This window comes from Cynocephalus volans, chromosome X, assembly GCF_027409185.1.
Source record: "Cynocephalus volans isolate mCynVol1 chromosome X, mCynVol1.pri, whole genome shotgun sequence".
NCBI lineage: Eukaryota > Metazoa > Chordata > Mammalia > Dermoptera > Cynocephalidae > Cynocephalus > Cynocephalus volans.
In genome coordinates, this window is record NC_084478.1 from 144,205,586 (window position 1) to 144,230,103 (window position 24,518).

Sequence of the window (24,518 nt, forward strand, 5' to 3'; positions counted from 1 at the left end):
GCCTCCTTTGCTTCTAAACTTCTAAAATGGCACTTAGCAAAGACTCTGAACGATAAATGCTGGCGAGGCTGTGGAGAAAAAGGAACTCTCATACATTGTTGGTGGGACTGCAAAATGGTGCAGCCTCTATGGAAAATGGTATGGAGGTTCCTCAAACAATTGCAGATTGATCTACCATACGACCCAGCTATCCCACTGTTGGGAATATACCCAGAGGAATGGAAATCATCAAGTCGAAGGTATACCTGTTCCCCAGTGTCCATCGCAGCACTCTTTACAATAGCCAAGAGTTGGAACCAGCCCAAATGCCCATCATCGGATGAGTGGATACGGAAAATGTGGTATATCTACACAATGGAATACTACTCAGCTATAAAAACGAATGAAATACTGCCATTTGCAACAACATGGATGGACCTAGAGAGAATTATATAAAGTGAAACAAGTCAGGCACAGAAAGAGAAATATCACATGTTCTCACTTATTGCTGGGTGCTAAAAATAAATAAATAAATAAATACACAAATAAACGGGGGGAGGGAAGAAGACAGAACAATTACAAATCCTTGAAGTTGATACGACAAGCAAACAGAAAGGACATTGTTGGGAGGAGGGGGAAAGGGAGGAGGGAAGGAGGTTTCAGTGAGGGGCCACAATAATCAACCACATTGTATGTTGACAAAATAAAATAAAATTTTTAAAAAATTTAAAAATTTTTAAAAATTAAAAAATAAAATAAAATAGCACTTAGCTGCATCTTCGCTGATGGGAAAAATTGTTTAAAGGATCCAGTTTTACCATTGAAAGCATTGGTGACTGACATATGAGAAGCTCCAGGAAGTGCTCCCACCCCAAATATTATCCCTACTGAGACTTGGATTTCTAGTACAGGTATTATTTTTACTCTTTCTTTACACATAACACTGTTAGTGGTTACCCATTAAGTTACTCACCTTCAGGTAAATGAGCTTATCAGAATCATTTCCTCACTGACAGAAGGGACCTATGCAGCAAAACAATCTCCTATGACTGTTGGCAGCAGGCAAGGTACGACTAAAATTAGAAAATAGGACAAAGAGGGGTGGAATAAAAGGGCAGAAGATGAATGTCAGAAATTTACAACTTTACTGAGGGAGCACAATCTCCTTATGACACTTAACCTTGAAATTATGAGAAAATTGTATCATAGCCATTTCCTACCTTTCTGTGGAGTTTTTCCAAACTTCTTTCTAATCTATTAGTTTATTTTATATTCCTAATATCTCTAGGAAATTGGTAAGAAAGACAACATTATTCCAACTGTGTTAGTAACAAGGAAACAGAGGCCCAGAGAAAGTGTTTCGACTTGTCTAGTCATATCTAATTGGTAGTGGAGTCACGATTAGAATTCAGATCATATGTATACCACTTCTGAACATTTTCAACTAGGCCTATAAAATTATTTAAAATCATAGAATTAAAAATGCAGTTGATATTTACTGAGCACTAACTATATGCCCAGCACTGAGATAAGCTCTCTACATCCATTATCATATGGAATTCTCACAACAGCTCAATGATGTGGTGCTATTTTCAACCCGTATTAGAAATGAGGAAACTGAGACTCAGAAGTTAAGTGATTTGCCCACAAAAACAGACCCAGTAAATAGCAGAGCCAGTATCTAAATCTAGGTCTGGTTGATTCCAAATCTCACTTATTGTATCTGAACTATAAGGGACCCTAGAGATGACTTAATGCAGTGATTTTTTGATCAACTTTATTGTAATATAATTTATATGCAGTAAAGTTTATCCAATGACTGTTGGTAGCAGGCAAGACATCCAGTTACAGTGTGCAATTCTATGAGTTTGACAGATGCCCACAGAATCACCACTACAATCAAGCTACCTAACAATTCCATCACCTTTAGAAATTTCCTTGTGCCCTTTCACAGTTCATCCCCGCCACCATCCCCAACCGCTGGGAACCACTGATCTGATTTCTTTCACTATATGTTACATTTTTTTTTTCTAAAATTGCCTATAAATGGAATCATACAGTATATACTTTTTTGTGTCTGGCTTCTTTCACTTTAGCCTGCTTTTGAGATTCATCCACGTTGTTGCATGTATCAGTAATTTGCTTTTTATTGATGAATAATATTTCATTGTACAAATTTACCACATCTTAAAAAATCCGTTTCCTGTTGATGGACATAATGGAGTGGTTTTCAAACTTTAATTCACATAGTCTTATGGGTTCAGCTGCGGTGCCTGGAGCCTGATAATGGGGAGGGGGACAGTTTTCTGTAAACAATTACATTTGAAAAGGGAGTTCTAAAATTAAAAGAAAAAGTTTGGGCAAACAATGATCTATTGCAGATACCTCATTTTAGATGAGAAATCTGAGGCTCAGTGAACAAGGAGTAAATTTCCCAATATCGTGAAACTCTTTGGGAGAAAATCTAGGTCTGAGACCCAGATACCCTGTCTCCTGGTCTCACTTTACTTTGGACAATTCTGCCACACATGATGAAGTCATCTCCCAAGCAAGTTGATGGGGAACCAGAGATAAATAGAAAAAAATATGATGTGCAGCACCTAGATGTGAAGCAAGGGACTACTGAGCAAGCAGATACTCAGCATATTCTTTATCACCTGACTGCTGGGGATTGATGTGACCTCATGTGATGCTGCAAAGGGAACACCAGACACACAAGGAGACTGTCTCACATGTGTACCCACTTGATTAAAAAAAAATGAGGATGTATAAACCATTTATTAAAACAGATTAATTTCAAGATAAATGCAATATTTATTCAAATTTCATCTATTCTACATTTTTAAAGATATATTATGTTCTTAGCCACTGAAACCATGTTCTAATATCAAGAGAGAAAAAATATTTAGGAAAAAAGCAAATGAATATGATCATTAATTTATTCATTCAACAAATGCACGGGTGCTTCAAAAAGTTTGTGGAAAATTGAATTAAAAGATAATATGAATCTTTCCACGAACTTTTTGAAGACCTCTCATATTAAGTTTTTGCTTCCAGCCAGGCACCGTGCTAGGTGCTGGGACAACTTTCATACTGGGAGCTAAAAAATAAATAAATAAACAAATAAATAAAAAGAAGAAAGAAAGAAAGATATAACAATCACAATGATACACTAAACTTTCGAAAGAAGAGAACAGAACTGAGTTACTAGAGGTTGGAAAGGGGGAGGAAGGGGTAAGGGAGGAATTGGTAAAGGGCTACAAAAGTCTATTACATTGTACAATGTTGAATATATTAATTATCCTGACTTGAGCATCACATATTGCACACTGGTATTGATATTCAATTCTGTACTCCACAGATATGTACAATCAACTATGTGACAACAAAAATAAATAAATAAATAAAAAATAAAATAAAATGGATATTTTGAAGTTAAAAAAAATGTTCCTTACTATTGTGATAAACATTTCCAATTAGCATTGGGGAATAAAGAAATTTGTGAAATCAATAAAATATTAAAGGAAAAAATAAGAGAGCTTTTAGGTAGAGGGAAATTCAGAAATTAGGAGGAATGGTAGGAGCATTCACTTTAATGATCTTGCTTTTGGGGGGAGAAATATTACACTCTCCATTACAGGTTGGTTTACAGCTTAAAATGAGAATCATATTTTCACTAATGGTGTCCCTACCACAAAATGGTAGTAGCTATGTGGCTAGGTTCTTTATCTCTTTACTGACTTGGTACAGGTACAGCCTGCAGATAGAGTGACATAGTGGAGTCTGGAGATAGGGGCTGTAGAATTGATTCTTCTACTAACCAGCTATATGACCTTAGTTATGTCACTCGTTAGCCTTCAAATTTGCTCACCAATATAACAGGAAGACTGTGTTTAGTTACCCAAGGACCTCTCTACTTCTAACATCCTGCATCTAGGAGTTATTTTATATAGATAGGTTTTCTTTCTTTAAAAAAAAAAATGTAGTCATATCATCAATTTACTCTGCAACTTGCTTTTTTCACTTGAAGATATATCATGAACATCCCTCCAGATCAATAAATATAGATCTATCTCCCTGACTTTAAATGTTAGCTTTAACTGAAAAAGTAGCAAACACAGCAGCTCGTTATGGCCCTTCCAGCACTAGCATTCTGTTTCTAGCCATTAACTCCATAGGCTGTCTAGTTCAACATGGATATTAACTTATTTTAAATTTAAAAATGAACTCTATGAAGGTGTAGTGAAATGAAATCGATGATGGGTTTTCAAAAACTCCTAAGGTTGAATATTGCTTTTCCACTTGATCAATCACAGGCATCCCCAGAAGTCTTCCACTGTTGCCTCTCCCCCGCCCTTTATCCCAAGCAGCAGGGTGGTGAGCTTACTTTGCTTTGCCCTGAAAAGTAAGATGGAAAGATTGGTTTGAAACTAAGATGCTTCTGTCAAAAATTAAGGGGAAAGTTTGCAAACAATATTTTCCATTGAGATATTCAAGGAAATTTAAGAAAAATTGTGCCCTAATAGAATTAGGATTGTTAGTTGAAGAGAGGCAGGGGAGCACAGCTATTGGGAGCACAGCTATTTAGAGCACAGGGCCTGCAGACAAACCTGTTGGATTCAGTCCCTCATTCTGCCACTTCTTCACTCAAGACACTCTCTGTGCTTTGGTCTCTTCATCTGTAAAGTGGAGCTAATAACAAGACCTACCTGTAGCACTCAGAGTTTGACCAGATAACAGAAACTACTCTAGTTATTTCAGGCAGGAAGGATTTAATGAAGAAAATTAGGGGCCTACAAAGCCTTTGGGAGGGCTGTGAGAGGGAAGGTAAGAGAACGTTGCCAACAAGTTCAGACAGTTGCAGGAATTGCAGAAATCTTGGGAAATTTTAGAGATGTTAGGAAACTGCTGCCAATGACATCACTAAAGCATGTGTTTCACAGGAGAATGCTCTGAAGTCATTTAAATCTCTTCTAACAAAGCCCACACACCTAAATATGATGTCTTCTATCTCTCACAGGTAGAATCAAAATTTGAACTTTACTGGCAAGGGAGTGTGGCAAACACAGTTTCTAAACTTTACAACACAAGTGAGAGCTGAAAAGGGTGAGGATAGTGTTCCACATGACTTTATAGATTGGTTATGAGGATTATATGAGTCAACTCATGTAAAGGACTTATAACAATGTCTGGCCTATAGTTAGAGTTTGATAACTCTTAGCTGTCATTATGGTGTTTGATGCCAGGAACTGAAGTGTCTACTTGTTTTCTAAATAGTGCATCCCAAGCCTGCTTCTTCACTTGTGCATTCAAACGCCATACATATATCATCAATTCAATATGTATTTATCGATAGTCTACTATATAGCAGGTACTGTGCTCATTGCTAGGGATGCTGTGATAAAGGAAGCATGTGAAAGAATACGTGTCCCTCCCTCCCTTTCAAAGAGTTCACTGTCTAAGTGGGGAGAAAGACATGCACATGGACAATGTTACTGTGTGAATTAATATCTTCCTAGTTTTTATGTTTGTAAAGAGATTTACACACTTTAGTTTATCTTATTCTTGAGCATGAATTAACTCCTATCATCATCAAAATACTTGAATGAGATAAGCAGAGCAGGTATTATTATAAATATTGTTAACCCCCAGTTACAGATGATGAAAAGATTAAGAGAATCTGGGATTATCAGGGTCACAGTTAGTGACAAGATTGGGGTTGGGATACAATTCTCCTGATGGCTAGATTAATGACCTTTCTGATGGGAGCCTGTTGAGTTCAGAGAGTTCTTGGAAAAGAGGAGTAGGAAGAAGGTAAGATTGTTCCTGAGGAGAGAAAGTAAAAAATACTGTTCTCAGATTGTCTGTGTTCAAAATATGAATCTGACACGTAATAGCTATATGAGCTTGGGCAACTTTCTGCCTCAGTTTTCTCATCCACAATAGGAAGATAATCATAGAACTGACCTGGTAGGGATGTTAAGAAGATTAAGTCAGTTAATTTATATAAGGTACTGAGAACTGTGGCTGGGACATAGTAAGTCCTCAATAAACATTACCTATTTTTATCATTGCTATTATATTAGAGTATTATTGAATTCTCAGTTGACTCACAAGTAGTTGGCACTCATTTCACTGGGTGCCTGCAACCTCTCTTCTTTTTCCCCAATAGTAATGTACATAGTAACCACTTCTGGTTAAGTGTGAGCACTTTTAGAGTGCAACATCATGATGGAGTAGAAAAAACACATGCTTAGGCGTCAGGAAGTCTGGATTCTAGTATGGGTTCTGCCATTAATGAGCTATGAAACTATGGACGAATCACTTAACCTCTCTGGACTGCATCTGTCAAACGGGAAAATATATTCCTTAATGTACCTCACAGAATGGTTGAAAGATCAAATGAGATCACAGATGTTAGATGCTAAGAAGTTAAAAGTACATTACGAATGGTACATGATGGTATTACCATTATCCTCAGAGTTAGTCTCTACGTCTCCTTCTCATTTACCCTTGAAAACCACTCTCTCAGTGAATTTTATTGAGTCTTACTCTGAAATGTCTCCCAAATCTCTGCCCTCTTCTCTGTCCTCAATGCATTGGTCCTAGTTCATGACTTTATCAACACTTACCAGGATGACTATAACAGGCTCCTAACTCTTTCTCACTAGTCCAGTCTTACCCCCACCATCTGATCAACTTCTCTAGAGTAATTTTTCTTGTTTTTACTTTTAAAGGAATTTATTTATTATTTAATTGACATGTATTGATTGTACAAATTTGTGGGGAACAGAGCTATATTTTAATACATGTATACAATGTGTGATGATGAAATAAAGGTAATTACCATATTTATCATCACAAAATTATCATTTCTATGTGATGAGAACATTTGAGCTCCTCTCTTCTAGCCATTTGAGAACATATAATAAATTATTGTTGATTATAGATGCCTAGCACTACTCCTCACCACTAGAACTTATTTTTCCTGTTTAACTGCAATTTTATGCCCATTAACCAACCTCTCCCTATCCCTGCTCCCCACCTTTCCCATCCTGTAGTAACCACGCTTCTACTCTCTACTTCTAGAGTGACTTTTCTTTCTTTTTTTTTTTTTCCAAAAGATGACCAGTAAAGGGATCTTAACCCTTGACTTGGTGTTGTCAGCACCACACTCTCCCAAGTCAGCTAACCGGCCATCCCTATATGGGATCCGAACCCGTGGCCTTGGTGTTAACAACACCACACTCTCCCGAGTGAGCCATAGGCCGGCCCTAGAGTGACTTTTCTAAAGGAAAAATCTCATCATTTTACTTCTCCTCTCTGTAGTACCACTCCCAGATTAGAAACTTCCAGTGGCTCCCTATTGCTTACAGGATATGCAGCATTAATTGAGGCCCCTGATAACCTCTCCATCCTCACCGTCTACCTTAATTCCACAGACACCATGCTCCAGGAAAATAATACTTTCTTTCTCCAAAATTTATGCAGCCTTGTTCTCTCTGCCTGCAGTGCCCTTCTCACCATCTATGCCTCACAAAATCTCAGTCATCCTTTAAGGACCAGATCAAATGAAGCTCTTCTTAGATTTCATTACACCCTGTTTAACCCCAGATGGCTGATTTAATTCCATTTCCTTTGCTTAATAGCATTTTGCTCAACCCTCAATTTAATATCTTTTCATGCTATTTTAAAATTAGTTGTTTGGGGTGTTTATCCCCAATTAGACCATAAGCTCATTGAGAGCAGAAACTTTGTTTATCTCCATCTCCCTAGCATAGTTCCTGGCACAGAGTACACACACACTAAGAATTGATTAAATCAATAAGTGGTAAAGCAATGCTTTTCAGACTATCTGTGGTAAAGGACAGTTTTTAAAAAAAATTTCCAGGCTGTTGCAGACTAATATTTTATCAAATACAGAAAGTATGTCACAGCAATGTTAAATCACTTTAAACCTTACTAAATGTTTACCTTCAATTCTGTCCTCATCTCATTGCAAACATTTTGAGTAGCACTCAATTAGACTGCCCTCTAAAATTTTGATATCTAAGTTGGAAATTTTAACAAAGATACACATAAAAATAATAAGCAAGTGCACCATACATTCAGAGCACGACTGGGCAAGAAATCAATAAAATAAAACTATTGTAATTAGGTACATGTACAGATGAAGTAAATTAATGGGTCAGTGAGTGAAGGGATGCAGGATTATATTTACACAGAACCAGTTTATTAGCACTTTAAAACTAATCTAAGAAAGCTTTAGGGAAAAGTGGAATTTCCAAGAACTAGTCAAAGCAAAGATGGCTGATATGGGGTAGGGGGAGTCAGGGAAAAGTAAAGAGGAAGAGGAGACTCCAGTAAACACCATAAAGAATTTCATTTACCTGAATGCTCAATTAAAAGTTTTCATAGAGTCCTTATAGACTGTGGCCACTCCTCCTGCCCCATTCATTCGTTATCTTCTTGAGTCACTGTGTCAAGACCCCTCCCAAGACACAGAGGAGTAACTGTACTGGGAATAACTCTATTCCCTGGTAACATAAAAGCAGAAATGGAGTTGACAATGGTAGTCAAAAGTTTTATTATATTGTCACTAATCAAGTCTTGGAATTAGAGGGCAAAATCTAGGCATATTTTAGTGTCTTAGAAATAACACTCCCAAATGAATATACAGCTTCAACTCAGTAGTGGGATTTAATTGTCTTTTAGGGACCTGGTCCCTGAAGTCTCCTCAGTGAAATCACTTCTTTGGAATCACAATGAGTAAACTCAGAAGGCAGCAACAGAAAATGTTGAAGATTCTCTTCTCCTTCTGTTGTTCATATTTTGGAATATTCGCAGTCCTGGTTTCTGAAATGTTAAACAGAATCAAGAGAGGATCCATTGTAGGAGCAAGTGAAGAGTCGTATAACCTGGCAAGAAGGAAAGGAGCCATATATGTCTCTTGGAACAAATCAACATGTATATGACTGACATGGATCTAGGATACTCCTGCAACTCACTCCCCTTGAAGGACTCCAACACCTCAGTGAACTGATGACTGCAATACACAAGGGGCTATATCAATGCAACTTTTCAAGGGCTTACTGGTTTTTTGGTTTTTGTTTGTTATTTTTCATTTGTTGCTATTCAGGTGAGTAAAATCAATTCAATTCAAAAAATATTCAGTGAGTTCTTGCCATGTGTCAGGAACTGAGCTACAAACTGAAATTATAGAAATAAAATACCAATTCTGCTTTCAGACAGCTCACAGTATATCATTGTAGTGCCTATTTCCATCCTCATTTACTGAATTCTTCTTTCCACTCCCCAGGAAAAAATAAAAAATAAAAAAACAACCAATGTAGCCACTTTTTCACCAGCGCTATTTCCTGAATGAGGCCTCATTTAAAATTAATAGTAACTAATACATACATAGTATTAAAAGTCCATGAGATAGATACTATAATTATCCCAATTGAAGAAACTAAGGTGTGAAGAAGGGGCAAATTACACAATGTGTCACAATGTCACACAGTGGATCAGTAATGGGTCCAAAATTCAAAATTGGCTCCAGAATTCATGCTCTTATCCACCACTCTACACTGCCTGATATGGATAAAAAGAAATTCCTGTCTGTAAGCACTATCCATTCCATAAAGTATATTTTGAACTCATAGGAGCCTTCTGAAGAGCTTGGGGAACAGGGACAGTACTCCAAGTATCCCTTCATTTTAGTATTGAAAATGTATCTTCCTGGGGATTAGGCTTGTGAATGGTAGGTAAGACCAGGAAAGCATTTTTGGGAAATCCGTATGAAGAAAAGCCGTGAAGTGTGCCCAAAATATTTCTAAAAAGACAAAAAGCTGTGAATATGTGTGGGTATCTCCACATATGTCTAGTTAGTTTAGGAAGATTCTGGCTCCTGTAGTGCTAAAATGCTGAATGAATTATTTAGTAAAAAAAATATATATATATGGTTAGTTTGGTGAGTTTCAGTCATACCATATAAACACAAAAATGTGTTGTTCCTCCAGCTATTTATCCTGGCATTTGTTTTGAGATCTTTAGGGCTATAAGATAGTGAGGACTGTAAGCCAAGCTATGGCTTTATAATTAAATATGTGTCATTGTAGTGTGAAACTTCAGTCCCCCTTGAGAAAGTATGTGCCCTGAAAATCTCATTCTTGCCATACTATTAAGAAACTAGGGTTGTGGTGTCACCGATGCATAAAGGCTAGATCAACTGGCTTCTTCCTCAGTTTCAGCCTAATAACTCTACTCCAAAACCCCTTTTTCTCTTCAGATTGGTTCTGCTCTCTGATTCCAAACCTGGAAGTATGTATAGAACAAAAGGGAAACTTCTATTTCTCATTAGAGGCAGCAAAGGGTCTCTTTGTAGGATCACTCTCTGTAGTAAGTAGAAACACACTTAGTTAAAAGTTGCACAGCAGCTAAGTATTTTTTCGGTTTGTTTGCTCTTGGTTCTAATTCCTATTCAGAGCTCCCTTATTCTATATCAGGTTTTATTGAGGATATTTCTATAATTACTCATCCCGAATTTGATTGAATTCTTCCTGAATTACTTGTCCATAAAGGTCTTCTGCCTTCTGAGATTTAGGGTCTGTCGTAGGTAGAGAATCCAGGGAGCTCACCTATACCATTAGCCTGGATGATCCTTCCTGCTGCCCAGCTCCTAAGACAAACCTTCCCTTCCACAGCCTGCTCTCATCAAGGCCTAATACCTGTGCCATGAGTCTGCAACTACATATCTTAAATACCCCAAATTCTGATTTGTGACTAGAACTTGACGGGGATATTACAAAATATCCAGAAAAAGATCTTGACTTTAGTAATGAGCTGGTCTATGGTAATAGTCATACTTAACAGAACTAGACCAAAAAAGTAAATGAAAATATGGATGAATAAAAAAAATGAAAACACTTTTTTCCTATTCTAGAATAATTCCCACTTCCACTCTTCACTACACCACCTTCTCTCCATGCAAGGAGCAAATTGTAGGGTTAAGAAAAGGCAAGATGTTGAAGTTCATTCTTGAGCTACAGGTAATTAATAAGACTGAATTCCATGAAATACTGTTTCTCATAGTAGGCTTTTTACCTTCAAACATTTATTTCCTTTAGCTGATTCAGTGCAGTTTCAGTCAAATATGTTTCTTGACATTGGGTAGGACAGAAGAAACAAATAACTGGCGTTGATTCATTCAACAAACGTGTACTGAACCCATATTTTGTGCCAAGCACTGTGTGAGGTGGTGAAAAGAAGCCAGTGCACGAAACAGTCAGGGCCTCTTCTCTCTCAGAACTACAACACAGTAGGAGTGCAGAAATTGAAGAGTCACACAAATATATGAATACGAACTATGATAAGGGTCACACGGGAAAAGTTTAGGGTGCTATGAACAATTGTAACAAAGAGATCTAATTTAGATGGGGGCGGGGGGCTTTAGGGAAGGCTTTTCTAAAAAAAGTTCCTCTTATGCTGACATGAAGATGACCAGTAGTTGACCAAGCAAATAAATGTAGGAAGAATATTGCTAGTAGAGAGAACACATTGTGCAAAAGCAGTGAGGTGGGAACAAGCTCGGAGTTCTTCATAAAGGCAATATGGCTGGAACATGGTGAGCCCAAGAGAAGACAGTACAAAATAAAATTAGGGTCAGATAATTTAGAATCTTGCAGGTTGTGATAAATAGGTTAGATTTCATTCCGAGTGCAACTGGAAGCCCTCAAATGAGTTTTAAGCATGGGAAAGATATGTTCATAACTATGTATGTTCCTTAAAGGTCGTTCTGGCTGCTGTATGAAAAACAGACTGTAGAGTGGCAAAAATGGAAGTAGGGAGATCAATCAGGCAGCTCATGTATTAGTTCAGATGAGAGATGATGGTTGTTCTACCTAGATAAGATTTGTAGGTAGATTTAAAAAACGAGTATATGTAGAAAGAAGAGCCAATAGGACTTGGTGATTGATTGGATGTGCAGGGTAAGGAGGACGTGCGAGTAAACTAGGCACACATTGTGTGTCATGGATGTGAACCAGCAAGAGACAAATATCCATAGCGAGAAAGGACAATTACCGATTCCATGATTCAGGGATCTGATTACGTTTAAGCAGTAAAAATAGCACATTTTCTTTAAAGGGGGTGTTCAGAGCACTTTTCAAATGGTGCCCAAACCTCCTTCATTTTAGAGTTGAAGGAATTAAGTAAGACTCACAATGGATTGTGCTACTTTTCAAATTAATCTTTTGCTGTATATGGATACTTTATCTCCCAAATTAGAAGATAAACTTCCAAACGGCATCACTTTTGTAGACATCTTCTCTATGCCACCTGATATAGAGACTGAGGACATAGCAAAAAATAAATGCTTCCCAAATTAAAATGAATCGAATTTCTTCTTTTTTTTCTCAGCAGATAGAACAAAATGGAAATTCTTCTTACTGATAATGGCAGCGAAGTGACAGAGTTCATCCTGGTGGGTCTGTCCAATCATCCAAAATCCCATATTGCCATGTATTACATCATGTTGGTGGTCTACCTGATCACATTGATGGGTCACAGTCTCATTATCACTGTGGTTAGGGTTGATGGGCAGCTTCATACCCTTATGTATTTTTTCCTAAGCAACCTGTCTTTCCTCGATATCTGCTACTCCAGCAATTCAGTGCCTTTTATGCTGTTCAATGTTTTAAGAAACTACCCCACCATCTCCTATAGAAGCTGTTATGCCCAGAAGGCCATATCCCTTTCTCTGGGGATGACAGAGTGGCTCCTCCTTGCTGTCATGGCTTATGACAGGTTTGTTGCAATCTCCAGTCCCCTGCATTATACCATCATTATGAACAATCAGGTTTGCATACAGTTGGCCATGGTGACCTGGGCCAGTGCCCTCCTTTTGGCAATAATACCAATCATTGCATTTCCTGCCCATTTTTGTGGACACCATGTCATCAACCATTTTACCTGTGAGGTGAAGCTCATTTTACCTGTTGAAGCTCGTTTGCTCAGACACCGCAGTCAGACTTATTCTGGGTCTAGCCATCGGCATATTCACACTGCCCCTGCCCCTCACCTTCATCCTCATCTCCTATACTCGCATGTGGTTGCTGTGCTGAGGATCCGCTCTGCAGAGACCAGGTTCAAGGCTTTTCCACCTGTGGATCCCACCCAACTGTCGTCACCATATTTTATGGGACAGCCATCTACATGTGCTTGAAACCTCTGTCAAGGGAATCCCAAGACCAAGGTAAATCATCTCTGCATTTTATGGTGCTCTGACCCCTATGTTGAACCCCGTTATTTACACCTTGAGGAACAAGGATGTGAAAAATGCTCTAAGGAAAATAATCAGTAAGAAAGAGTCCTAAAAGGATGTGAATATCCAATGAAGGCTCATCTAACTGAGGATTTGATATTGACTTGTGAAAATAACGAGATAGAAATACTAAAATAGTATTTTAGATAGGTAATTAGCTTCAAGTGCATTGTTTTCTATTTTCAACAGACCTGTAAAATAGAACATCCTTTCACTAAGAAAAAGGTGTTAAACTTTTATAATGCCATTCTTTTAAGTAGTAAATTATGGAGGACAGTCTTCAGGGACAGTTTTTGAAATGAAATAATAATTAGGACATTGTAAACCTGAGTCATTTGATTTTATTTTACTATGTGAGAAATATTCCAATATTCTAAGATTCTCTTTTGTAGGTGATGAAGAGCAAAGTGGCAAATGAACAATTCTTATCTCGTTGCTTTTTGTCCAAGTTACATCATGCCCCAGGCTTTAAAGTGATGGATGTGGGTGGACAGAGAGGAAAATTACTCAACTGTTTATATAGGATTCCAAATAGAAGAGCCTCTGCTGAAGCAAGGAGCCCTTCAAGACTAGGCACTACTGAGAGCCAGACCTGATGACCCAATGGAACCTGAAAAAGTACACAATTGCATGTCTTGATCAGCAGATAGGGCCCTATTTTCTCTGTCAGTATACACTAATCCTTCCAACTTCCATAGGTTTTCTAAAGACGTTGACCTCACAAACAGAGCAAATTTAACTCAGGCAAAACGCTTTAGAAAACAAGTAAATATTTACTGTATTTTTGGATTTTAAAAATTATAATTTTCATTATTTAAAAACAGATGGAAAAGTAAAGATAAATGGAAAATCACCCATAATCCCAACACTCAATGAAAGTTCATAGATTTTAGAATCAGGCAGACATGTATGTAAGTCTGCCACTCACAATGGTGTGGGATTTCGCTAGTTATTGTCCATCCTTAAACTTCGGTTTTCTCATTTATAAACTGGGGATTATAGGCGTGACTACCACACAAAGTCGTTCTGAAAATTAAATGAGGTAATACAGGTTAAGTTTCTATCACAATGTCTAGCACATGCTGGACACTGAACATATGTCAGCCAAAAAAAAAAGAAAGACAAAAACTGTCAATGTGCCCTTTAATATTTATACCCATTGTATGAGTGGTCATTTGCCTATGACTATACCAATAATGACTGTATCATTTAAAAATAATCCATGACAGTATGACAGACTGAAAATTGTTCTCATTGTTATATTAATTTGAATTTATTTCACTAGAGGTGAGGTTGAATCTTTTTCATGTTCATTGGTTGTTTGTATTTAGAGTCAGAGTCTTTGAAGTTGGGTCACAATGACAATAAGCCAGCCCAATTTTGGAAAAAAGAAAATGCTGCACTCAGCGATATATGACTAATAAAAAGATGGGGAGCATTAATCAGCTACAATGTATATCGACAAAATAAAATTTAAAAAATAAAAAAAAAAAAAAAAAAAAAAAAAAAAAAGCTTCCAAACTTGTTTCAACCTGTTTGACTCCACCATTGCTTTCAGATACCACCTGACAGGCAGACCCCAGTTTGATTCATTCTGTTTTACTCTAGTAAGCACTCTGGAATTAATACTTTATTGGTCAACAACAGAAGCTGGCTGGAGACCATTGTAAATGCAAACGGGAATGAGAAAACCATGGGAATCCTAACAAAGAAGTCTTTAGAAATGGAATCTATGGTGTTATGCAAATTCTGTTGTAACATTATCAAGTTAACCTTGAACAAATTCTTGTGTAAGTTTAATTTCTGGTGTTTTCTGTTCCTTCTCACTTAATGTAAAGCACTCCTGAAACTGAAGGAAAGGTACTATTAACTAACAAGACACAATGAGCAGATAAAGTCAAACACCATAGGGGGGAAACAAACATGATTCCTCAAAAGGAAGGGAAAAAAAGAAGTAAAATCACAAGCCCAGTACTTATTGGAGTTTGATCATTTTCATTAGGGACTAAGAGGAGGTAGAGAAGAACAGGCAATGAGATGTGCCTTGTGCTGATGGAGAGAAATTTATTGGGGAAAGGCAGGGACCTTTTTAGCTGCGAGAGAAAATTAGACAGGTAAACTAATGTCTTTCCTTTTGATTACCTCAGGGAGAAGTTAGACAGGGTTCTCTCTCTAGAGAGAAATATGTTACATCTGGAAGTGGAGAACAAGCTGCAGGAAGGTTTCTGACATGAAATCAAGACCTTGGATGAATAGAAAGTGTAAGAGATTATAACAAGTGATCAGTTAGAGATGTGTGTGTTAGGTACCTTTATGCTAGATGTTTACTGTGAAGGTTGCCTTCTTCAAATCTCCCTTGTATTACTAAATAAACAAGTTTGAGTTATAATAAACAGGCAATACTTCGAGTTACCCTATGCCTTGGGAAACTTGTCTAAATTTCTTATCTCTGCCAAACAGCACTTATGACTTACAGCTTGATAATGGGCAACTCAGCCTCTCTGCTCACCATCTCCTCAAACGGTGTGCCAAAATCACAAGGAAACATCTTAAAAGGTTGAACTGACCCCTTAAAAATCGACATCACAGAGAAAAGAGCTTCGGGCTGCGTACTGGCAGCAGCAGAGTGAAGAAAATGCACTTGCAAGCCATAACCAGAACTTTCCTAGAAGTGTTTCACAGAAAGAAATTCAAAATTTGAAAAAGGCTTAGAATATATCATTGTTTTTTCAGTGAGTTTGTCAAAAATGCCAGTACTAAGTAGTAAGAAAATAAAATTAATTACCTTGAGCTTCAACAAATCATGAAAGCAGAACTAGTAAATTTACCATTTTCATCAAATGGAAAGGAGCACACGGAAAAGTGTTTGTTCCTGCAGTTCTTTTAGTTGTTGGTTCGATTAAAATAATCATTATATAAACTTTTCCACTAACACATTTGAGTCAGGGACTTCTACGCCCATATCTGCCTGCCCACATATACACACAGACATGCACGCACAAGCTTTCTTGTCAGAAAGACATAGATTTGAATCCACACTTTTGTATTCAAAAAGGCTATTTTTTAGATGTGCAATGTTAGGCAATCTACTTTAACATCTCTGACACCCCCATCCTTTTCTGTGGAGAATATAATCATCTCTACTTCATAGGGTTGCTGTGATAATTAAATAAGATAAACCATGTACAACACTTAGCACAGTACTGGGCAAAGAGTAAGTACCTTAAAATATTAGCCATTATTACTATTCTTATCATCATCATCATTAAAATTGTATAACTCTGGTACCAGAGATGTCTGCATATTGAAAGACCTAGTTTATTCTGTGTGCAGCAAGGTTATCACAATTTTCTTGACTGATGTCCATATCTGGAATTATGGAGAGCATATACAGGCATGTGTGTGTATCTGGGTGTAAATGTTAGAGGATATTTCACACTTCATCCTTTTTATTCCTTATTTCACTTATTCAAACAATATTTATTGAATATCTTTTATGTGTTAGATCATTAGCTGGCATTAGGGATCTACAGGAAAAAAAAAGACAAAGTTCCTGACCTTAGGGACTAAACACTTTAATAGGAAGACAGATATTAAACAGGTTATCACATATATGAATAAAACAATTTAAAGAGCATGATAAGTATTCTGAAGGAAACAAACAGGAAGCTGGAAAAAAGTATAATGGGTGGAACCTATTTTGTATAGAATTGTAAGGTAAGATCTCTCAAAAGAAGTAATATTTAAACTAAGACTGAAGGAGTCATATTAAATGCTTAGTGTGAAGTTTGAGTAGTAAGGAGATGAGTGTACTAGAATGAAGGAAAGAAAATATAAAGGTCCTAAAGAAAGGAAAAAAGGCATGTCTACAAAACAGAAAGAAAATCAGAGTAGAACTAAGTGGGTAAGGGGGTGGGTAAGTGGCATGTCATCCATTTATTCATTCATTCATTCAACCATAACAACTAAACACACACACACAAAGACAAAGAGTTAGGCAGAGAGAGAACCTACCACATGTGCCAGGTATTGTTTTTTATTTTTTATTATGAATATTCATGAGATACAAAGCTGATTGTCCCCCCTCCTGCCCATGATGTGAGAGCCAGATTCATACTGGGGGCATACCCATTACCGGAAATTGCTTTTGTACCCGGTGTCCCCTACCCAATTATCCCCCAAACTCCCTCCTCCTCCCCCTTTGTAGCTCTAGGAATGTTCCCCCCCTCTGTAAGACCAAGCACTACTGTGGTCCTGGATTTCGGGATTCATCATTGAATAAAAATGTCTCCAAACTCAGGAAGCTTATATGATTGTGGGGGAGGGGGGACAAGACATAAACCATACAAATAAGCCATATAGTATTTTTTAAAATTCAAGCAATGGTAAGACTTATAAGGAAAAACAGAATAGGGGTTTCAATTTTAAATAAGGTAATCAGGAAAGGCCCAACTGATCACTTGGAATTTGAGAAGGAGGGAGAGCACTATGTGAATATGTAGAAAAACAGTATTTTAGGCAAAGGCACTAAGATTGTATTTGAAGAACACCAGGAAAGCCAGTGTGACTGGAGAGGAGTGAGCAGAAAAGAAGAAAGCAGCAGATAAGATCAGATAGGAATAAGGAGCCAGATTGTGTAAGTACTGCCAGAACATTGTAAGAGCTTTAGTTCTGGGTTGTTAAAAAAAAGCGTTTTTGAAACATAATTCACACACCATAAAATTCATCATTTTAAATTGTACAATTCAGTGGCATTTAGCACATTTGCAAAGATGTGCAACCATATTATAAATGTTTTTTATCTATTCATTAGTTGCTTGTCCCTATGTTTTTAGAAAAAATAAGCCTCAGAATGTGAATGCAGGTGTTTCTGCAAAACTAGAGAAATAGGAGAACCCATGGCACAGCAATATATGAAGTTTCCAACTACTCCACATCCTAGCCAATGTTTGTTATTGTTCGTCTAGTTTATTATAGCCATTTTAGTGGGTGAAAAGTGGTATCTTGTAGTTTTGATGTGCATTTTCCTAATAACTAATGATGTTTGTATCTTTTTCATGTGTTTATTTGCCATTTGTATATATTATTTGGAGAACTGTCTTCTTAGATCCTTTGCCAATATAAAATTGAGTTATTTGTCCTTTTATTGAGTTGTAAGAGCTCTTTATATCTTCTAAATATAAATCCCTTATAGGATATATGATTTACAAATATTTTCTCTCATTCTGTGAGTTGTCTTTTCACTTTCTTGGTAGTGTCTTTTGAAGCACAGAAGTTTTTTAATTTGATGATGTCCACTTCATCTACTGTTTTTTTGTCTGTGTGTGGATTGTGATTTTGGTGTCATGTCTAAGAAACCATTGCCTAATCTGATGTCACAAATATTTATCCCTATGTTTTTTCTAAGAGTGATAAAATTTTAGCTCTTACATTTAGGTCTTTGATCCATTTTGAGTTAACTTTTGTATATGGTGAGGTAGGGTTCAAACTTCATCCTCCTGCATGTAAATACCCAGTTGTCCCAGTATCATTTGTTGAAAAGACTATTATTCCTCCCATTAAATTGTCTTGGCGCCCTTGTCAGAAATAAATTGACCATAAATATATGCATTTATTTTTGGATGCTCAATTCTGTTTCACTGATCAATATGTTTGTCACTGTGCCAGTACCACACAGTTTTGATTACTGTATTCTTTTAGTAAGTTTTGAATTCAGGAAATGTGATTTTTCCTACATTGTTCTAATTTTTTAAGATTGTTTTGGGAACTTTGGCTCTCTCACATATCTATATCAATTTTAGGTCCCTTGCATTTCTACATGAATTTTATGACTTCTGTAAAATTCCAGCTGGTATATAGATAGGGATTGTGTTGAGTATGTAAATCAGTAGGGGAAGTATTGCTATCTTAGCAATATAATGTCTTCCAATCCATGAACATGGGAAGTTTTTCCATTTACTTAGGTCTTCTTTACTTTCTTTCAACAATTTTTTATAGCTTTTACCGTATATCTTGCACTTCTTCTGTTAAATTTATTCTTAAGTATTTTATCTTTTACGACGTGATTGTAAACGGAATTGTTTTCTTGATTTCATTTGGTTGTTTATTGCTAGTATATAAAAATACAATTGATTTTGTTTAAATAATTTATTAGTTTGAATGGTTTTTCTGTGGATTCCTTAGGATTTTCTATATACAAGATTGTGCCATCTGTGAATAGAGATAGCTGTACCTCTTTCCAATCTAGATGATTTTTTTTTTTTTGCTTTTATCTCTTTTGTTGCTTAATTGCTCTGGCAAAAATTGCAGTACAATGTTGAATGGAAGTTGCAAAAGTAGAAATTCTGATCTTCTTCCTGATCTTATAGGAAAAGTTTTGATTCCTTTACCATTAAGTACAGTGTTAGCTGTGCATTTTTTGTGTAAGGCCTTTATCAGGTTGAGAAACTTCCCTTTTATTTCTTGTTATCTAATATTTGCTTTTTTAAATCATGAAAGGGTGTTAGATTTTGTCAAATTATATAACTATAGTTATTTAGATGATCATGTGGTTTTCTCCTCTATTAAATTAATGGAGTTCATTACATTAATTTTTAGGTATTAAGCCAGCCTTGAATTCATGGGATAAATTTATTTGATTATGATGAGTAATCCTTTTTATACAATGCTGTATCCATTTTCCAGTATATTATTAAAGATTTTGGCATCTATATTCATAAAGGATACTAGTCTGTAGTTTTCTTATGATTTCTTTGTTCAGTCTTGGTATAAGGGTAATATTAGCCCCATTGAATGATTTGGGAAGTTTTTCCTTCTCTTCTACTTTTTGGAAGAGTTTGTATAAGATCGGTGTCAATTTTTCCTCATAGATTTGGAAGAATTCTCCAGTGAAGCCAAATGGGCATTGGTCCTTTCTTTGTGAAAAGTTTATTATTATTAATTCAGTCACTTTACTTGTTCTAAGTCTATTTAGATTTTCTATTTCTTCTTCAGACAGTTTCAGTACTACTTGTGTTTGTTGGAATTTGGTCATTTCGTGTAGTTTATAAAATTTGTTGGCATACGATTATTAATAGCATTCCATTATAATTATCCTCATGTTTATAAGGTTGGTAGTGCTGTCCCCAATTCCATTTCCAATTTTATAAAGTTGAGTCTTTTTTCTTTTTCTTGGTCAGCCAAGCTAAAAATCTCAATTTTGTTTATCTCTTCAAAAAACAAACTTTTGGTTTCAATGCCTTTCTCTATTGTTTTTCTTCTTTATTTCATTTATTTCTCTTCTAATCTTTGTTGTTTTTTCCCCTACGGTTATTTTGGGTTTTGTATGCACATTACTTTCTTGTTTAAGACGAAAGGTTGGGTTACTGACTTGAAATATTTCTTTTTTTAAAAAAATATAGGTGTTTACAGCTAAAAACTTCTTTCCAAGCACTGATTTAACTGCTTCTTATGTATTTTGGTATTTTGCGCATTTCCATTTGTTTCACAGAATTTACCTTGTCGATTCCTTTTGGACCCATTGATTATTTAGTAATATTTGTTTAATTTCCACTTGTTTGGGGATTACCCAAATTTTTATTATTAATTTCTAGTTTAATTTCATTGTAGTCTTTAGCATATTTTGTATGGTTTCAATTATTTCAAATTTAATGAGATTTGTTTCATGCCCTAGCAAATGATCTATCTTGGAGAATGTTTCATGTGCACCTGCATTCTGCTGTTGCTGAATGAAGTACTATAGAATTCTGTAAGATACAATTGATTCATAGTGTTGTTCAAGGCTCTATTTCTTTGCTTATCTTATACCTCATTGTTCTATCAATTCTTTTTTTTTTTCTTCTCATCATTGTGTAAATTCTTTATCATTCTGAAACTTTGTTTTATGCCAGACTCACACAGATATTTTGGCATTGTTACAACGCTTAGCTTGCAAAGTGAAATGCTAATTTGGGAGAACTGATTCTGTGTAGAGTGTCTATAGAATGACTTTTATATAGACGTAGTATATTTAGCATTTGTGTTGTAAGAGCTTACACCAAACTTAGGGTATAAGCAGACATGACTCTCAAAATTTAATTTTGTGGTTTAAAAATTGTTTCATTCTCATAGACAATTTTGTACATAGATATAAGCATTAAATTGTTTTATCTATCTATCTATCTATCTATCTATCTATCTATCTATTTATTTATTTATTTATATTATGGATATTCATGACATACAAAGCTAATTGTCACCCCTCGTGCCCATGGTGTGAGGGCCCGATTCATACTGAGGGCATAACCATTACGAGAAATTACTTTTGCACCTTGTGTCCCTCATCCAATTATCCCCCAACTTCCCTCCCACTCCCCCTCCCCTCCCTGCTTTGTAGCCCTAGGAATGTTCCCTCCCTCTGTAAGACCAATGCACTACTGTGGTCTTTCTTTCCTTCCTTCCTTTCTCTCTTAGCTCCCACAGATGAGTGAGCACATGCAGTATTTATCCCTCTGTGCTTTGCTTATTTCAGACCAGTGGAGTAGAATTGAGAACCCAGAAATCACTCCTCAAGCTTATAGCCATCTGATACTGGGCGAAGGCAACAAAAATCTACATTGCGGAAAAGACTGCCTCTTCAACAAGTGTTGCTGGGAATACTGGATATCCATACGCAGAAGAATGAAACTAGATATTCATCTCTCACCATACACTAAAATCAACTCAAAATGGATTAAAGACTTAAGTATAAGACCCGAAACTGTAAAATTATTAAGGGAAAATATAAGTGGAACACTTGGGCAATTAGGTCTGGGCACAGGCTTTATGAACATGAGCCTGAAAGCACAAAGCAGCAAAAGAAAAAATAAACAAATGGGACTATATCAAACTAAAAAGCTTCTGCAGAGCAAAGGAAACAATCAAGAGAATGAAACGACAACCTACATAGTGGGAGAAAATTTTTGCTAACTATTCATCCAGCAAGGGATTAATATCCAGAATATGCATAGAGCTCAAGCAATTATGCAGTAAAAAACCGAATAACCCAATTTAAAAATGGGCAAAGAAGCTGAATAGACATTTTTCCAAGGAAGACATACAAATGGCCAACAAATACATAAAAAACTGCTCAACATCACTAGTCATCAGGGAAATGCAAATCAAAACTACATTGAGATACCACCTCACTCCAGTTAGACTGGCTATAATCAAAAAGAAGGTGAATAACAAATGCTGGCGAGGGTGTGGAGAGAAGGGAATGCTCCTACATGGTTGGTGGGACTGTAAATTACTACAACCACTATGGAAAACAGTATGGAGGTTTCTCAAACAACTACAGATAGATCTTCCACATGATTCAACAATCGCTCTTCTGGGTATATACCCAGAGGAATGGAAATCATCATGTCAAAGGGATACCTGCACTACCATGTTCATTGCAGCTCTGTTTACAATAGCCAAGATATGGAACCAACTTTTTCTTTTTAAAGATGACCGATAAGCAGATCTTAACCCTTGACTTGGTGTTTTTAGCACCACACTCTCCCAAGTGAGCTAACCGGCCATCCCTATTCAGGGATCTGAACCCTTGGCCTTGGCGTTATCAGCATCACACTCTCCCAAGTGAGCCATGGGCCAGCCCCTGGAACCAACCTGAATGTCCATTGATGGATGATTGGATAAGGAAACTGTGGTATATATACACCATGGAATACTACTCTGCCATAAAAAATAATGAAATACTCCCATTTATGACTACATGGATGAAACTGGAGAAACTTATGTTGAGTGTTCTATCAGTTCTTGAATGTGGAGTACAGAAGTCACCAACTATTATTGTTGAAATTATCTATTTTTCCTTTCAATTCTGTCAGTTTTTGCTTTATGTATTTTGCAGCTCTGTTTTTATATGCATATATGTTTATAATTGTTATGTCTCTCAGATGGATCGACACTTATTAGAAAATGTTCTTCTTTGTCTATAGTAAAAACATTTGTCTCAAAGTCTATTTTTTCCAATATTGGTTTAGTTCCTCCAGCTCTATTTTGAGTACTATTTGCCTAGTATATATTTTCACAAACTTATTTTCAACCTGTTTAGGTATTTAAATTTAAAGTGAGTTTCTTGTAGAAAGCATATACTTGAGCCATGATTTGACTTTTTAAAGAACTCTTTGCTCAATTTCTGTCTTTTTATGTGATTATTGAGAAGGTAGAATTTAGATGTGCCATTTTTCCATTTCTTTTCTGAATGTTTTTTATCTCATTTTTTTTCTGTATTCCTCCATTACCGTTTTCTTTTGTGTTAAAATAGAAATTTTCTAGTATCTTAATTCCGTTATTTTTTCTTCTACTATATTTTTTTAAGTTTTGTACTTAATAACCAAACTGGAGATTACAATTCACATTTTAACATATATCAATCTAGTTTGGATAAATACCACTTAAATTTCAATACTGTATATAAACTTTGCTCTTATATAACTCAGTTTCTTCCTCTCTCCTTTGTGGTAATATTATCATACAAATTATATCTGTATATCTTATAAGCCCATAAGCACAGATTTATATTTATTTTTTATGCAGTTGTCTTCTAAATCAGTAAAGAGAAGAAAAGAACTAAACAAAAAATTCATTTATACTGTTTTAATTCTATATTTACCTATATAGTGAACTTTACCAGTGCTCTTTATTTCTTCATTTGGATTTGAGTTACTGTCTAGTGTCCTTTCATTTCAGCCTGAAGGACTCCCTTCAGTATTTCTTGTAGGACAAGGTTACTGGCAACAAATTCTGTCAGTTTTTTGGCTATCTGGGAAAATCTTAATTTTTCATTTATTTTTGAAAGCTAGCTTTGCTGGATATAGAATTACTCATTAACATTTTTTTTTGAGTATGTTAATCTACTGCCTCTGACCTACATGGTTTCTGTTGAGAAGTTACCTTTTAATCTTATTGAGAAACTCCTGTACACGAGGAATCATTTTCCTCTTTCTTTTATAATTCCTTCCTTGCTTTGGCTTTTGACAGGTTGACTATGATTTTTCTAGGTGTATATCTCTTTCAAGTTTATCCCACTTGGAATATGCTGAGCTTGTTGAATGTGTAGATTAATATATTTGGTCATATCTGGGGAGTTTTCAGGCATTATTTCTTTAAATATATTTTCTTCCTTTTTCTCTCCTCTCCTTCTTCAAGTCACTTTCTGCATATGTTGATATGCCTGATAATGTCTCAC

The 24,518-nt window shown here is 36.1% G+C and overlaps 1 protein-coding gene across 1 annotated transcript; it reads left to right on the forward strand.

Moving 5' to 3' along the window:
- The first annotated feature begins 12,412 nt into the window (after positions 1-12,412).
- On the forward strand, positions 12,413-13,204 carry LOC134368438 (olfactory receptor 13H1-like). The gene has a single exon (XM_063084917.1). The coding sequence runs from the start codon at positions 12,413-12,415 to the stop codon at positions 13,202-13,204; it is 792 nt and encodes a 263-aa protein (XP_062940987.1).
- Positions 13,205-24,518: the final 11,314 nt, after the last annotated feature.